Source organism: Gymnoscopelus microlampas (genome assembly GCF_963454915.1).
Source record: "Gymnoscopelus microlampas genome assembly, chromosome: 10".
NCBI classification, from domain to species: domain Eukaryota; kingdom Metazoa; phylum Chordata; class Actinopteri; order Myctophiformes; family Myctophidae; genus Gymnoscopelus; species Gymnoscopelus microlampas.
In genome coordinates, this window is record NC_139947.1 from 36,194,809 (window position 1) to 36,212,750 (window position 17,942).

General features: G+C 40.2%; 1 protein-coding gene across 1 annotated transcript; it reads right to left on the reverse strand.

The window, feature by feature from the left end:
• Positions 1–947: 947 nt before the first annotated feature.
• LOC311053682 (integrin beta-3-like) lies at positions 948–17,711 on the reverse strand. The gene is made up of 15 exons (XM_084069345.1): positions 17,618–17,711; positions 16,526–16,611; positions 15,777–15,978; positions 8,002–8,254; positions 7,242–7,404; positions 6,807–6,968; positions 6,569–6,664; positions 6,370–6,459; positions 5,771–5,905; positions 3,215–3,521; positions 2,723–2,945; positions 2,529–2,623; positions 1,853–1,969; positions 1,238–1,392; positions 948–1,080 (listed from the first exon to the last, which is right to left on the reverse strand). Exons 1-15 carry the CDS (start codon positions 17,679–17,681, stop codon positions 1,036–1,038), a joined length of 2,193 nt encoding a protein of 730 aa, XP_083925471.1. The 5' UTR covers positions 17,682–17,711; the 3' UTR covers positions 948–1,035.
• Between the last annotated feature and the right edge of the window lie 231 nt (positions 17,712–17,942).

A 17,942-nucleotide genomic window follows, 5' to 3' on the forward strand; every position in this document is an offset into this window, starting at 1 on the left:
TCCACTACAATAATTTGACAGCTGTAGCCTAGTAACTACTTACTTTGAAGATGAAAACGTTAACTAATATATTATGATGTATAGGTTAAGCTACCCAGCACGGCCAGCAGCACATCAAATACGGTATAATTATATTTTGGGATGGATTTCTAATGTGTTTGAGTGCCAGTGCGCTATTTATACAGTAGATGGCGGCATACTCCAACATTAATAGTCATGAGCCAGGACCAGGGGGTTAGTTAAGTCCACCCGGAGGGGAAGCCAGTGCCACTCTCTAAAGCGGCACTGTTTCTCTAAAGCAAAAAATAAAATAGACATTAATGATAAATGTGTAATAATTGTAAGCTCTATGAAATGCTGTAAGCTCTTAAAATTTGTCAGATGCAGACCCCATAGCCGAATGGTTAGGGTGCATACCACATGGGCACAGTGCTCTGATCAGTGAGTTGCCAGACCATTTCCTGAATCTTTCTGCATTTCCTGTCTCTCTGTCAACAAACAGAGAGACACTGTCAACAAAGCCTAAACAATGCCCCAAAAATATCTTATAATTTTTTTTTAAAATATATATATAAAAACGTCAGGTGCCATTCCTAGGTCAGCATTAGTAGATCAGTCTGAGTCAGTTTTAGTCTATCTGCTCACTTGACAGGCAATTCAGGTGCTGCTGTGTATAAAGAGAATGACCATTGTGCAACGATCCTGGCATAATCTTTAATTACGTCAATGAATTGCAATCAAAACGTTTCATAGCAAACATTACACAATATCACATGTGCTCCGTTTATGTATAAAAACAAATACAGCAACGGTGATTGAAAACTATAAATAATATAGCATGCCAAGTGCACATTTTCTACTTACTTGGCCAGTTGATGAAATAGCATCCCTTAGACAAATACCAAAGTGATAATCATGAAATCTACAGTAGCTGAGTGCAAAGGTTTCTTCCCACACGTTTCTGTTTAACTACAGTGCATCCGTCTCTTAGGCCCCTGAGTTTTTTTTCGGCTGTATTCGATCGAAAGTGAGTCCTTAGTTTCCTCGGTATGGCATATTCATGTATTCTGGGTTGTTACCCTGTAAACAATAAGAAGGAACAAAGAAAAAGGAAATCATTGTTACAATAATATATACGGTAACTTGAATTTTTACAATTTTGTTTTTCTCTAGCAGAGATAGTCTATGCAAGTAACACACTTTTTGTTACTCTATGCTGTGAATATTTTCATCTCACCTTGGCTCTCTCTTTCTCAAATTTGGCAAACTCTCTGTGGTCATAGATGGTGACCAGTAGTTTCCAGATGAGCAGCCCAGTCAGTCCCAGAAAAAGAATGGTTCTAACCACTGCCAAGAACTCTACCAGCATATCAGGAGGTCCCTGAGGGCACTCTGACAAAAGAAAGACAATGAGAAAGAGAGAGAGAGAGAGAGACAAGAGTACTGAGACAAACAGCGGTAGTCAAGTGCATTATATAATCTGAAGAAAATCAACAGAACAGTCCCACAAGTCCATTGACATGTATTATATGTGTTCTAGTACTCATCAAGTAAAAATAATGACTTGTGTTTGACAAGGTGAGGCAGAGCACACAGAGTCAACTCAACCAGCTGTTTGGTATGTTCTGTTGTAGGGAACCAACTAGCTAGCTATTAAAGTTAGCATCTACTGTACATAATTGCTCGAATTCAGTTTTGCATCTGCAACACGCCTGCTATATCATACTACTACTACTACTACACACGCACGCACGCACGCACACACACACACACACACACACACACACACACACACACACACACACACACACACACACACACACACACACACACACACACACACACATTTTACCTGGTTCCACAAACAGAAAGGATTTCCCGCTTTCATCTACATAATAATGAAAACACTGCATGCTGTCATTTTCATCCTTATATTTGCAGATTTCAGTTTCATTCTTAGCAGGAACATCTATAACAAATGAATGGTAAAAGAAAGAAGGAAGGGAAGTTAGGCAGCTAAAGTGATTGCCCCGAGTTCCTTCTGAGGCACACAGAGTTGGACCACATAACATGGTCCCACTAGGATCATAATCACCATCACTCATGCTAGGTTTTGGATTGCAACACAATGTTTTAGGTTGTAATTGTGGGTGAATATAATATTTCTGTTAATTGCTGACTTTCATGTTATAATGATAGCAACAACACACTGCCCTCTCCCACCCGGAGAACAAGAACTCCTACAGTAGGCTATGTGAGAGATGTTTATAGATCACATCTCAGAGTCCCCTCCAGACTTGACACCAAGCTCAGGTACAGTACCTACGTAGGTCTCAACCCCAGCCTGTGCAGCTGGATCATGGACTTTCTGTCAGACTTTGGGCTCTAACACCTCTGCCCCCATGGCCTTCAACACAGAAACACACTCCCATACTCCTGTGTACATCGACGGTACCAGTGGAGACTCACTCATACAACAACAATGATGTTATGTAATACATGTAGAATACAAGCAGATCATTTCTCACCCGATTTATTCACAAGGATAATTTCATCTCTGCAGATTCTGGTGCAAGAGTCGTTGAGCGGCCCTCTCTTGAAGTGCCCACACTCCACACAGTCCCTGCAAGCACAGCACAGCACCAAACCATTATCCTTATATCCACAGTATGTATTAAGTAATTCAAATTAATTAAACTTGAGCATAAGCCAATAGAATTACTTCTTGGTGAAGCAGGCATTAGGACAGGTGGGGCATTTGTCACAGGTAGCTCCATAGGCTCCAGGTTGGGTGCACTCACAGATCCCACACACACACTGGCCCCGGCCGCTGCAGTACATGCCCATGATGGACTCACATTTGTCGGTATGCGTTGTGCAGTTACAGTTATCTCCTGTCCAACCAGAATCACAGTGACAGTACCCACAGATGCATTTTCCATGGCCTGCATAGGATAGAAAGGAAAGTCATAATCACATACTGTAGGTGGGGTTGGGCAAACAACATTTGTATGTTTCGCGGCAGTGAGATATTTACATCTGACAAGAACTGTGTCTTGTATCCAGATTGTATATAAATATGATTTGGAAGGATTACATTTACACCTGATGCATATGCATCTCCAGTGTCTGCAGAGCACATTTTAGCATGGCCCTTTTTTTTGGTGATTGTCTCCATAGGTTGCAATTAAGGAACAGCATTATATCTGCTCACCTGAACACAGTTCTCCTTTGAAGCGCAGGCAGTTCAAATCGTCATCACATAGACTGTAATAACTATCTGCAGATTCACAGCGCGGGCCCATTCGCCCCTGGTGACACTGACACACGCCACATTCATATGTTCCATTGCCTTGGTTACAGAAGGGGCTATCAGCCTCAGCATGAGCCTCACAGTCACACCTGCAGGCGAATTCCACTGTGACCTCCAGGGCATCCTTGAAGCCCAGAGGTTTGATGGTAAATGTATGGCTCTTCACCTTAGGGCAGCCACGCAGCCGAACCTCCACACTGAATGCCACCTAAGAAGAAAAATCTGAAAATGTAATCTCTCTTTGGGTGTTTTGTGTGACCACATTTTTAAAGAGGCCTTATCACGGTGTTGATGTGCATTTCAGTTAATTGTTGATGGTTATCATAGACCATAGCAACAACAATGTGTATGTTGTTTGAGTGCATTTTTCAGGGTACAGGCAGGGCAACATGAGATGTACCATTGTTGAAAATAGTCAAATCTGTATAAAGAAAGGGTAGTAGGACGTGCGGTCCGTAAGACCAACTGTTTCTTTTTTTAAAATATGAAAAAAAGAACACTTGCCTATATTGCTTGTTAGCTACCTTCTTGTGATCTATCCAGGTAACTACCAAGTTCATATGTGCATGCATTATTATTACATTATTATTATATATTGTCTTAGCATGACATGTTATTCCGCTGCCACTACTATCATTGTACACACTTTCCAATTAACTTCATTTAGCCACAATAAGCCCTTGTTTTGGGGCACTTTTGTGTTTATATTAATTCACTAAAAGATTGCTGCAGATATTCTTATTATTTTTTAACAATACTATGTCGTATGGTGGCAGCCTATCCCCAGTCAGTCAAAGTTAAATATTTTATTCCACATAAATGTTTTTAGTAGTTTCCAGACAGTGTTACAGCCACCAAGGGCAGTGACTAAAAACAAGGATGTAGAATGGATGTAGATGTAATTCAGATTCACCCAATTTCCACACAATTGTCACATTTCAGAGACACAGAAGATTGATCAGCTATGTTGTAAAAGTACGAATGTTGTGTAAAGTACGAATGGAATGTTAACCGTACAACCATTACAACTGTATACTGTATAGAAAATTTGGATACTTTTTATTGTCCCGCCAGGCCAAAGGCGTGGCCGAGACTATGTTTTGCACTCTGTCCGTCTGTCCGTCCGCGCTATAACAGGCCGATTCGCGTTTTTACCTATACCTGCACGATCTTCGTGAAACTTTGCACGCACACTCCCTAGAGGCCAAGGAAAAACCGCTGCCCTGCATTTTTCACATCTGCCTTTTATAGCGCCACCAGCAGGTCGATTTTTGCAAAACATTTTTTTGGAACTTAATTCCTCAAATCATGAACACAGTTGACGTGAAAAGGCCAAGGAAGAAATGGCACCCTTTTCACATTGGCCTATTATAGCTCTACCAGGAGGCCACAATAACCTATACCTGATCTGGCGGAGACGTGTGCTTTGAGGAACACTTTTACTATTTTAATTTAATTTTTTACTTTTATTTATAGAACATTTGACCAAGAGTTTACCAATGTCATAAGGCAGAAAGTAACAGTCTGCTCAGCCAATTGGTAGAGCACATTTTAAGTCACTATTTCTCATTGACAACATTGCTGAACTTAACTCAACCTGATTGAGCCCTTTCTACCATTTGGTTGAGGTACGTTATGGCAAAAAAAGGTCCACCAGATGTCACTGTTTCCCAGTCACATGGATTCTCAGGTAGCCACTTTTTAGGAAGTGAAAATCAATGAATCCACTCCTGAAAGGTGGGATTTTTTTGGTTGAAATTTCAGAGGTAAGATTTTTTTTTGTCATATTATCATCTCAGAGGTGTTACTGAACCTGATTATGTAGCTTGATACAATAAAAAAAAATCTAATAATGGTCTAATAATTTTCTGAAAACATGCTCTACCAAACGGGTTGTTTCTGTCACTTTATGGTAAAAGTAGTGAAGCTAAACTAAAGTAATTAAAATGTACTATTTGCTATGGATAGATAGGGCTTTTGCTAATTCAGCAGCACCACTGCCTTTACCATTAAATGACAATTCAACCATTTGGTTGAGCATGTTTTTTTAGATACGAATAAAATCATACTAATACATTTTTTTCAACATAAATATAATGAAATAACATTAGATGTATTATATTAACAACACTGAATTAGCAAAAGCCCTATTTATCCATAGCAAATAGTACATTTTAATTACTTTAGTTTAGCTTCACTACTTTTACCATAAAGTGACATCTCAACCGTTTGGTAGAGGCCTATATTTGGAAAACTGTTGGATCTGTTAAAGAAATTATAATTGATAGTTGTTACTATTGCCCCAAATAAATAAAAAAATGCAAAGAAATAATTTTTCCAATGCTTTTTTATTGGGGTGACCTTTAAAGGGTTACCAATGTCATAAGGCAGAAAGTAGTGGCACCAATAAGATAGTGATAGTGTCCCTTTCATAACAGCAACTAAAAAGATACATACTGTGTCTCCAATCTTGAGGTCAGAGCAGGACTTGAGCCCAGGGGTGACTACTCCATTCTGGCAGGATGCGTTAAAGGACAGGGCTATCTCGTCTGTGACATCTAGCAACTCCAGTTCCACCTTAGAGCGGATCTTCTGCTCAGACATCAGTCAGTGAAGTTGTGTATTTTACATTTTATAGAACATATACAATATGGTATTTTGCAACATGTAAATGGGATGGCATTTCACATGTCATTCATGGCTTTAAAAGGTCAAATCCAATCAGCTGATTTACGATTCATCAACTGTAGTATCTAGTATCACTGTACTACTAAAAAACAGCATTTAAAACACTAAGCTATTTTACCCAAGTTGATTTCGTTTTTTGAATAAAATAAATTGTCAATCAACTGAACAAAAAATTATGAACAAGGAAAACTATCCTGGACTAAACCATCACAGTGGTATATAGTAGTTGAAAAGTAGATTAATTGTAAATTAACAAGAATTATTTAACCAAATAGACAATGAAGCAAATGTCGGTCTTAAATAATCAATTACGCTGAACACTGGGATAACACATAGTTTATATGCATTATGGGTGAAATTCCTCTTACATCATAAGCTTCCTGAATGAGTTTAATAACATTCCTAGAATCTGAAGCCAGTAGCCCCACTGTTGATCCAGGAATGAATTCGCTGAAGTCCTACACAGACAGATCAATGACACGTGTCAGAAATAATGAGATCATTTGTTTTTCTTAGTGATAGAACACATATTTCCATATGATAACCTATGCAGTAAATCATCTTTACCTTGTAGAGTTCCACCACTTCATCGGTCACAGCAAAGACTAAGTTGATGTTATTTTCAGACAATTTCTCGGTCATGAGTGCCAACGAGGGGTAGTCCTGCGCGAAAAAGAGAAGCAAATTACTGTAAATGTTTTTTATGGAGCACATTTTTCTTTAAAAATGTATTCAACACCACAAAATGATTTAAATAAATAAATAAATAAAAGCATTAGGAATTTCTGAGGCAAACATTCCTGACCAGCACAGTAGACTTGTTATAGATGTTGTTGCTATCAAGGTGACATAGGCCATCGTTGGGTTGGACCAGGCCAGCTATGCGTCCATCCAGCGCAATGTGAGTATCAGCATCTGTGGTGAACACCAGGAGGTGGGATGCATCTGGACGCCAGCCAATCTGGTCCTAACAGAGAATGAAAGAAAATTATGAGAACAAGAAATGAATAGTAGTGTGTTTGTCATTTATTATTACTTAGAATGTTATCACAATTTGTTTGTACAATTTGCAGAACAAGTCCCGCCGCTGGTAATTGTATAAGTTAGTGACGAATAAAACCTTCTTGATTCTTGCTTGTTACGCATGCATTCAGTGCTGTGTAAATCTATGTTTAAATCCATGTGTATGTGCGTGCCGTGTACTGTACATGTGCCATACTAGATGCATATATGTTCATACCTTGCACACCACTGCCTGCATGACAGCATCAAAGCCACCATCTGGAGTGTCTCTGTTTCTGGATAACAGCTCCTTGTTCACCTCCTCAGTGAACCGTTCTACCTGCTCTGTCAGTGACAGCACATGCTTGAATCCAAACTGAGCCCTGCATGTGGTGCCAATTCTGTATAAATCCAGAGAGAGAAAGGGATATGTATGGTAGTTATGATACAAGATTTTCCGCCCTTTTTTGTTTTCTGCAAAACACACTTTTTGCTACTAGCCTACTACTCCTACAGATTTTGTCCAAGACTCACAGAAATCGGTATACCTTATCTCTGTAGTCATGTGATCAAGATGTATCTGTCAAATCTTTCTGATTCAATTCTGATTGGCTATGATGGACTTCCAAAATGTGCTGGCTGAGATCTGCTGTCAGAGGAGCACACTTTTCTAGTTTATTTATTCATGAAATACACAATGAATTACCTTGAAATATAACCCAAAAGTAAATTAATTTAATACAGTAACAAGCTTATTTAGTTTAGAGTTTTGATTATATTTGTCCATACAGTATACTGGATGTGTTTTGTTGGTTTATATAAAGAAAAGTGTTAGTTAATCAATCATATAACAATCAGTACTGAGTTTGTTTTGTCAGTCAATAATTTAGGCACTGTCCGTCACAGAGTGGCCATTATGAACTATATTGTTCAAATCCTCCTCCTGCTGAAATTAAGACCATTTTAACCATAATCTGTGATATATAATCTTCACCTACCCAAGGCAAGGGTTTGTGACTGCCTCTTCAGGGGCCATGTACATGTATGGGGACACAGGTTTGTCTACAAAGGCTCCAAAGCCCATGCGCAGGTTACTTGTTTTCTTGGCCATGGCCGCAGCCAACCGTCTGCCCAAGGTGCGAAGGCTAACCAAGTCATCCCTCATGGAGAAAGAAAGGTCCATCAGATAGTAGAGATCCATTGGGTAATCCTCAACCTGCTTCACTGACACAGTGAAACGCCTAGTATCATCTGAGGAAGAAGTGACAACGCCCAGGAGAGGTGAAGGTACTAGAAGATGCCAACGTGCGTGCATGCGTGCTTGCGTGTCTGAGTTATAAAACAATATAATACAATATCACTGGACTGAGATGAACTACAAGGGAAGGACTCCCTACTGTAGATCACGTCTCCCATGCATCATTGTTTAAAAGTGTAGATGATAGTATCGTCATCTTCATCACCATAAAAAAGCAAGGATTACAAGTTCTAACATCTAAGTTAAATTAATGGCTTCTTGACAGTCATGCTCCTCGCTGCATACACCATGGTTCTGAACTAAATGGTTGCCACGCATACATAGGGCTTTACATAATTGACAGAATCGTTGATCTTAGCATTTTACTGTAAAGCCGAACATGTTAAATCTAAGTAGTAACGATTGAGAAATTAAGAAGTGTTCACTAATAGCACAGCTAACACCCCTGATGCTGTTGTTGGCAATGAAAATCTTAGATACTGATGGTCCATTGTGGAACCTTGGGCCGTCAACCTTTACTTTATAGAGTGTGGAGCACAGTAGCTGTGCTCCAGTAAGAAGGAAGGCCTTGATAGCCACAGCGTAGATATACTGAATGTTATAGATAAGAACTTTAGAATTCTCCAGGCGCTCAACCGAACGCTTGTTTGCATGCAGACCTAGATGTGGAGCGATTTGCCTTCGTAATATATCAGGTCGTATTGTTTTAATATCATTAATTTGCTGTTCTTTTATTCACATAGTATAAAGGGAATCTCCCTTGTTTATCAATAAAGATGCCTTGCGCATGTGAACGGTAATTTCTGTGTATGTCGTCTATAAACTGGACTTTAGGGTTCATTGAACCAAGAGTGACAGGAGTGCCACGGCACATCAGCTGGTAACCCCGACCGTGGTCCTGTCCAGTCCAGACGACCGCTGGATCCATAAGATCCAAATAACAATTCGCCCATACACTATGTGATACAATTCCTTGGGGCCCCAGGAAGGGTACCCGCGGTGCTATATGTGAATTGTATTATACCAAATTTAGGTCAATTGTTACAGATAATGTGTAAAAATGATTGTTTGCATGTGAAGTCACCACTGAACAGCAGATTGAATGACCTTTGTATTAAACTAGGCTTTGAACTCCCTATACCCCATGATGTCCCGTTAGGTTGGCTGGGTTTATCCTCCCAGCAACGGCCCCGAGTTTACGCCGGGTTCAAAGGAAAAGATAGCGTATGCCTATGTTTAGCTCCGGCATCCGAGCGAGGTGATGTTAAGGACTGTAAATGCGGCCTTGATCAAAAATAATACATGTTTAGCTCCGGCATCCGAGCGAGGTGATGTTAAGGACTGTAAATGCGGCCTTGATCAAAAATAATACATGTTTAGCTCCGGCATCCGAGCGAGGTGATGTTAAGGACTGTAAATGCGGCCTTGATCAAAAATAATACATTTGTTTAGGTTTAAATTAGGCTTTGAACTCCCTATACCCCATGATGTCCCGTTAGGTTGGCTGGGTGGACAGTTTATCCTCCCAGCAACGGCCCCGAGTTTAATTACGCCGGGTTCAAAGGAAAAGATAGCGTATAGCCTAAGCTCAAATTAGTACATTCGAATGTCATGTCTATTGTTGTTTTATGTATGTTGTTGTCATGTTTATTGTCGCTTTATGTATGTCGTTGTCATGTTTATTGTCGTTATATGTATGCTGTCGTCTTGTACATGAAGTCCAGTATTGTGCTTAAGTACAGCCCTGAGGTAGTGTTACCTTAAATAGCCTTTACAGCTGCCTGCAGTTTCACCTCAGCCCTGCTAAAACTGCCGATCTACAAGCTCTCTAGCTATTCCATTACTAGCAATCCGAGCTGGTGGATCTGATATTTTCAAGGGAAAATTGTGCATGTCAGGTCTGAGAAATTGTGCTCGGAGACAGGCTGCTTGTTTTACATTTCTAACTATGGGTTTTCACTCCACTCTGATACCAGCGTGTAGTCTGCTCTGTGAGCACTTTTGTTTAGTGATTTTGTCCTACTTGGGAATGCAAGCAAGGAAGATAACCACCTCAGTGGTGGAAGGTCACAAAGTACTTTTACTCAAGTGTCTTACTTGAGTACATTTTGAGGTTCTCCATTTGTACTGCACTAGAGTAGTTCCAGTTGTCAATACTTTTACTTCTACTCGACTACATTTCAGAGGCCAATGTAGTACATCTACTCCAGTATAATTACTGGGAACCTTGGATATTTAGGCTAGTTCAAAAGTGACTCATTGCAAATTTAGAATGCTGGACCTGTGCTTGCAGGAGAGTACCTCCACATGGCAACGTTGATGCTCTTGATTGGGTGAAACAGATAACTAGGGAATGTAAGTTATGTAACCCTTAGATTATAAGATTGGAGTCAGGTATTTTGACGTTCAAATAAATTAGGTTCTTCAGAGAATTAAAAAAAAAAAAAAGAAAAGAAATACCAATAGTTTCCATACAGTAAGTGAGTCACTCCCCTTCCCCCCACTTCCCCCGTCAAATATTCCGACTAATCCCAACTATGGTTCAACTATTTTGTGTAATTATACTTGAATATAGTGTGCACCGAGTAACATTTTATTTTCTTAGAAGTACCAGTCGAGAAACTATATGCAATGCACTAAGGTGCCGTTTAAATGTAAACATAATGTACAGAGTCTGTATTATTGATACTAACTGAAAATATGTCAGTGTATTATGCTTAACAGCACAAGAACAATCCGGAGTACCAGCCTCTACAGCAAGGACGTTCCACACAAGCAAAAAAAAACAAAAACGCCATTTGACCATTTCAATAAGATAAGTATATTTCTAGTTTCCAAAACTATTACGTTTCAGATAACATGTAGCCCATATGGCTCCTATCACTGATATTAGTATTGAATACCTAACTTCTTCTTTGAGTCGAAATACACCCCACCCCAACCCCCTAGCAAGGCCAAATGTCAACTGAGTAGGGAGACACATTTCTGCGTGTAGCCGCTGTAAACATAAGTTGTGATAGACCAAACAAGGCCACCATGCCTGCATGGTAAGGGAGGGCACTTCAATTGATATCATTTAGAATGAGAAATACATATTATGTATAGTGCACAATAGTTAGATTTGTAACATATAGTATCCAAATAACTTTAAATAACATTTCTATACAAATTAAAAATGTTCCACCCCACATATCCAACTAAGTCACATACTTACATTATAAGTTAATTATTTTACAGTTTATCATTAATATATATATAATTTTAAATAATCTCAGACTTTAGAATTTGTGTTTGTTTCACATTCGAAGACTGCAACAATGGTTGGCGGACGGTCATTTCTTTCTATGAACTGGAAACATGCAGTTGGAGGCATTAAAAACTGAAAGAGACTGTGAAAGACTACGATATAATGCAGCCATGCTGAGGCAGAGGGGCACCCACATTGCAAACTGCAGTGTTCACGAGACACACTTCCGATGACACCTATGGCAACCAGAGAGCAAGCCTTGGGAAAGCTTGCATGACTTTTGACAAACTTTTATCTGTTACAGACAGTGGGAACTACTATGCCATGGGGAAGGACACACTTTCTAAGCAAGCAGTGGAAATATGAAGCAAGGTTGACTTACTGCTAATCGTTGTTGTTGGGGCCTAGACATGTGTAAACAAATACATTTTCTATCGCTCTGGGTAGGACACAACACATTTTTATTTGTACAAATAAGGTACACTAGAGAAGTGACAAATAAGTGACTTATAAGCGCCCAATGTAGTTAAGAAAAAAACGTTTCTGTTCTGAAAAAAGGGGTAGTTGCACTAATATACTATAGCGTAACCATGACTGTGCATAGATTGCAGTTTCAAAAGTGCAAGTAATAACAGTGCCCCTAGTAATATAAAATAATATTACTTATGTGTAGTGACTTCATAGACTAGCAAAATTGAAATAGCTTAATAAGTGGACAACAACCACATTGAAGTGAAACTGTTGTAATGTGTAGTGTTGAATAGAATGCCACAATCAAACTATATATTTTCAAATTAAACTAAAATATGCAGGCCAATGTCAAATAAGTGAACTGAATGGAAACATGCTGCGTTCTTCAATCAAGTCCATTTTTAAATAAGTGCTGGTGGTTTGCCATAAATAATCTAAGTGGCTTTTCAGAGGCATACACGTCTCAATCTGAAACCATGAAGGCACCCGTAACGACAAATTAAGTTATTAGTATTACACTTTTTTATATATATTATATTATAATTTCTGAATAAAGACTATACATGTAGAAAAAAATTAAGGGAGAAGATTAGGTTGATTTTAGTGGCGAGCAGATAAGTGGTCCTTTCTTATCAAGATGTTTACAGTTAAACAATACGTGAATTGAAAGGTAGCACTTGAGTTAGGCTGTGTTGTCGAGAGGCTCACGAGCACGTTGGGTGATGCTTGGCAGAACATTTATGACTACAGACAGTAGCTGCACAGTCCACGGCCTCTGAAGGGTGCACACTTCGGGGTGGTGTACTTGGTGGCTTCTGTCATGCTATTTTGATGTGATAAACCGAAAGCGAAACTATATGTTTGTTTGTGGTGCTCAGAATATCTCCCTGTTATGTTAATGGTCAGTGCGTTTGGTGTACATTACAAGAACATGCCGGGTTTTGGTTGCAGAGTGGATGACATTTGCTATGCAGTTTGTTGCCAGTTGTGGTGGACTGGCTGAAACCTACACTATTTTCAAAAGAGTTCATACTTCAAGAGGGCAAAATGTATCCAATTACGTTGCTGAGCATTGACCTAACTTTTATTTCTATTGCCAGGATACCACTGATTGACCAAGGGTAGTGGGGAAGTCCGAAAGACTTAAGTGTGTTAAGGTTGTTTATGTTGTGGTTAACCTTCCATTTCTCTAAAATAGGTCGACTGCTTCCAGGAGAGACGTGTACACTTTTGCTGTCTTAACCTTCCATTTCTCTGAAACAGGTCATGGGTGGGAGAAGAGAATTGTACAATTTTGTACAGCCCGAGAATAATGTCAATTGACTGGAAAGTTGTTTCCAAGAATGAAAATTAATTAACTAACCCATTACACTTAAGTGTGAATAATTATAGGTACGTGTTTGAACCATTCCACATATTGGATAAAGGAGGGTTGCACCCTGGCCTCTGCACATTCCTATGCTGTGTGCCCTGACGGGTGTCAGGTCAAGGAGGGAAATAGTATGATAGCAGTAAGTGTAAAGAAAGCGGGACAGTGACACGCACACACTCTCACAAGCACGCCACATATTAGAGAGTATAATAGTACAAATACAGTCGTTAGTCGAGATAGTATAATTAAAGCATAATACGGGCCAAAGACTTAAGTGAAAGACTTGCCACTAGACAAGGAGGGACACGACACAATTAATTTGTATTGTTCCATTCATGCTGCCCAGCAGCTACTCTAGTGCTATGATTACAAAGGCTAATGAACAGGTTAACTGTGGGTTTTATCTATATATACTGTATATCTATGTGATGTCTCGCCATGCATAGATATGTATATATGCAAAATAGTTGACCTCTTGATCAATCTGTCATTTTCAATGGTTGACTAGGATCAATCACTAGAGCCTCATTCGTCTGATAATCAGACTAAGTACCAATGTCACTCCCCGAATAAGAAAGCAAAAAGAGAGAGCTTTCCAAGACCAACAACCATGTTGTCCAACAAATTTTTAACAATCTCCCTGGCAGCTTTAGGCACATTAAGTATAGGCTGTGTTTCCCTTCGCACATGGCAAGTGTTAAGAGAGAAGTGATAGAGGAATCCCAATACACACCCCATAAACATTGTAGCATAGCACCACCTGGGCCCCCATGCTGAACTTGACGAAGAACACCCCTGCACTATATCTGCGCCCCGACTTTTCACCTCAAGGAGGGCACGGATCTGACTGGCGCTTGGGGGTTGGGGCCCCTGTGTATAATACGGGGGGCTCCGGTCTCAGGCACTGGTAGGAACCTCCTCCGCCCCAGGAGGGTACGGACCCGGGGGCTTGGGAATGGGACCTCCGTCTCTTAGCTCATTCAGTGCCAAGTACATTCGTTAATGGCGCTGGATGGGTTGGGGGGGGGAGGCCTAGTCTTGGACTCTGTCGGAACCTCCTCCTCCGGACTTTAGAATAGTTGCGTGTAAAGGAAAACTCAGTGGGAGTGCCCCACTGAGGGACCCTAAGTTTAGCTATACACTTGTTGGAATTAAATGACAAATGTTGTGTTGTAATTGTCCCCAATAAGAGCTCATGTCCAGATGGTAGGTTTGGGACTGCCCCAGCCTAGTTCAGAGTTTCCCCTTCAAAGAAAAGGGTTTTCCTCGGCTCACATGACTCAAAAAGAAAAAAAATGGGACCTGATTTTTTAACATGCAATATGTTATGCTAGATGATAATTGCTATAAAGTAATTGCTATAAAATAATGTTCACATTTTAATGTTGTGTTGTGGGTACTAAATTCGTACCCAAGGAGGGGTTGATGGTCCATTGTGGAACCTTGGGCCGTCAACCTTTACTTTATAGAGTGTGGAGCACAGTAGCTGTGCTCCAGTAAGAAGGAAGGCCTTGATAGCCACAGCGTAGATATACTGAATGTTATAGATAAGAACTTTAGAATTCTCCAGGCGCTCAACCGAACGCTTGTTTGCATGCAGACCTAGATGTGGAGCGATTTGCCTTCGTGATATATCAGGTCGTATTGTTTTAATATCATTAATTTGCTGTTCTTTTATTCACATAGTATAAAGGGAATCTCCCTTGTTTATCAATAAAGATGCCTTGCGAATGTGAACGGTAATTTCTGTGTATGTCGTCTATAAACTGGACTTTAGGGTTCATTGAACCAAGAGTGACAGGAGTGCCACGGCACATCAATACAGTAAGTGTTGGTTCTGGAGATCGGCTGTACTTTTTGGCTACAGCCTATTAGATGAGGCCTTTCTAACCAAGTGCTCAAATACCAACAACTGGTGCAGACCATTTCATAGCTACAGGTGTAGACTTTTAGTTTTTATATTTGGCAGCCTGGGTCATGTGCACAAGCTGGTTGACAGGGGTCCTCAGATGGCTGATCTCCCTAAGAGAAAGGCCAAGCACTTAGCAAGATATTGTTCAGTATCTTCCATCATTGGTAGTCACTCAATTTGGAGGAGACATTGTTTTAGTTTTGGTTTGCCACTGTTGCCATCTTGTGTGGATGCAACCATGTGGTTGATATTCAGACACATGTACTGTAACTGGCTGTTGCATTATTACTGTTTATGACTTTTTAAATTAATTGTATTTATATGTTAAAGTATTCAAATGTGTGTGTGTGCGTGTGTGTGTGTGTGTGTGTGTGTGTGTGTGTGTGTGTGTGTGTGTGTGTGTGTGTGTGTGTGTGTGTGTGTGTGTGTGTGTGTGTGTGCGTGCGTGCGTGCGTGCGTGCGTGCGTGCGTGCGTGCGTGTGTGTGGTGTGTGTGCCATGCAATGTCTGGTACCTGGTCTCAGCACCATGTGGACCTTCTGAGGCCTTATCTGAGTGACAGGATCTGTCCCTGATGCTTTGTCACTCAGAGGGGTGTCCTTCTGGACTTTCAGGGAACTGTGGGGGAACTCCAGAGCCTTCGCAGCACACCCCCTGTCCAGCAGGTTCTGTTTCAGGTCACAGCGGGACACATTGGAGCCCTCCTCTCCAAACTCCTGCCCCGATGAAAGAACCGAGTCATGTTTGCACAGCAGTCTTAACAATGAAGCATACTAGACCATACACACACACACACACACACACACACACACACACACACACACACAGACGCACGCACGCACGCACGCACGCACGCACGCACGCACGCACGCACGCACGCACGCACACACACACACACACACACACACACACACACACACACACACACACACACACACACACACACACACACATGAAGTGGCATGAAGATGATTGATTAAAAAAATCATAAGTCCATCAAATTTAATGTGCCTCTTGACAGAGTCTGTGGACTCTTTTGTAGTAGTTAAGCTTGAAGTACTACTACTGCTTCCACAAATGACCAAATACAAAAAATCTGTCAGGGGTCAGGGATCACCAGTTGAAAACTCCTGATTTAGAGGATAAGCAGTGTGCCTAATAGACGAGGGTGTAATTCAACACGTGTGTGTGTGTGTGTGTGTGTGTGTGTGTGTGTGTGTGTGTGTGTGTGTGTGTGTGTGTGTGAGAGAGAGATACTCTCACCTCCTGAGAGCACCAAGCACAGCTAGGGTTTATAGCCAAACATTGTTGACAAATGTTCACTCCTCTTGATGTACAGTTGTTGGAGCCTGAGTTAAAAACACAAAACATCAATTTATATTTTAATAAAAGTTTGGTCACACCCACACAAAAAAGAATGATCAGGGTCATTCCTAATATTTGGTGCCTGTGGATTTTGGATTTTGAGAAAGCATGCTAATTACTTTCTTTGTAACACTCTTAATTTGTGACCAAACTACTCACTTCAAAATGGAGTGCCAAAGAGAGGGGTGTGCTGCTCCATTCACATTAAAAAAGAAATGATAACATCACAACATAACATAAATGCCCCCAACGTATTCCCATGGCAAACATCAACTTATTTAAACAACAATAAAACAATAACCAAAATGTGTGAGCACCCTGAGGCATGCTGGGATATCCCTCCCATGTCCAATGCACACCCCGGATGCTACAATATCTTGTGTAAAATATGGACTAACATTAATTCCTAAAAGCTTATCTTACATGCTTAAAGCCCATCTAAAGTGATACAATAATAACTTGTATTGATTTGTATTAAGTAAGCTAAACTACCATGTCGCCAATCATGTTCACTCAACTTCAGTAATATAATTAGACAGACAGACAGACCTCGATCTCCTTAATCTCAAGGGAAATTCAGTCATGTGTGTTCCAAGCTAATCTACACAAGCATGATCACTTGCATGTCACTGTGTTAACCACATTTTGTTTGTGGTTTCCTTAGTATCAGCTCAAATATCTGCTGCAAATTCATTTTCACATCAACTGATACAGAGCCTTCATGATAAGTTCCCTCCAAGAGCAGCACACACAGACTAATTGAAACACTCTATTTATCTAGATAAATTGAAATATATTGAAATTATAAACGTGACTTACAAATTAGAGGGTCACTTCTCAAATCATAACGTTCTTTGTATTTGTCTGATTAGAGTATTAGCAAATGAACAACAAACATTGAAAATAAATAAAACAGACAGAATCTATATCGGTTCACAATTTGAAAACATAAAATGTAAGTTTTATCACAATGAATGAAATTCCACTTACCGAAAGCATTTGACGCAATTGATAACATCGACAAGATGACTAGTCTGTCAAATAAAGTCCCCATGGCTGGAACACAACTATCCTAGATAGTGTTGTGTCATACACAACATGATTTTTCGAATGAGCTGTTCTTTTGGATTAACAAAATGAACTAAATGTCTCAGTCAGTTGCTAAATTTTGATTCGCTGAAGAGATGGCTCCTCTTTACCTCTAGGATGATATTTCTCAGACAGACTCAAGTGTCTACCCCCATTCTGCTGATGCAGCTCTCCCTACTGTGTGTGTGTATGTGAGAGAGAGAGAGAGAGAGAGAGAGAGAGAGAG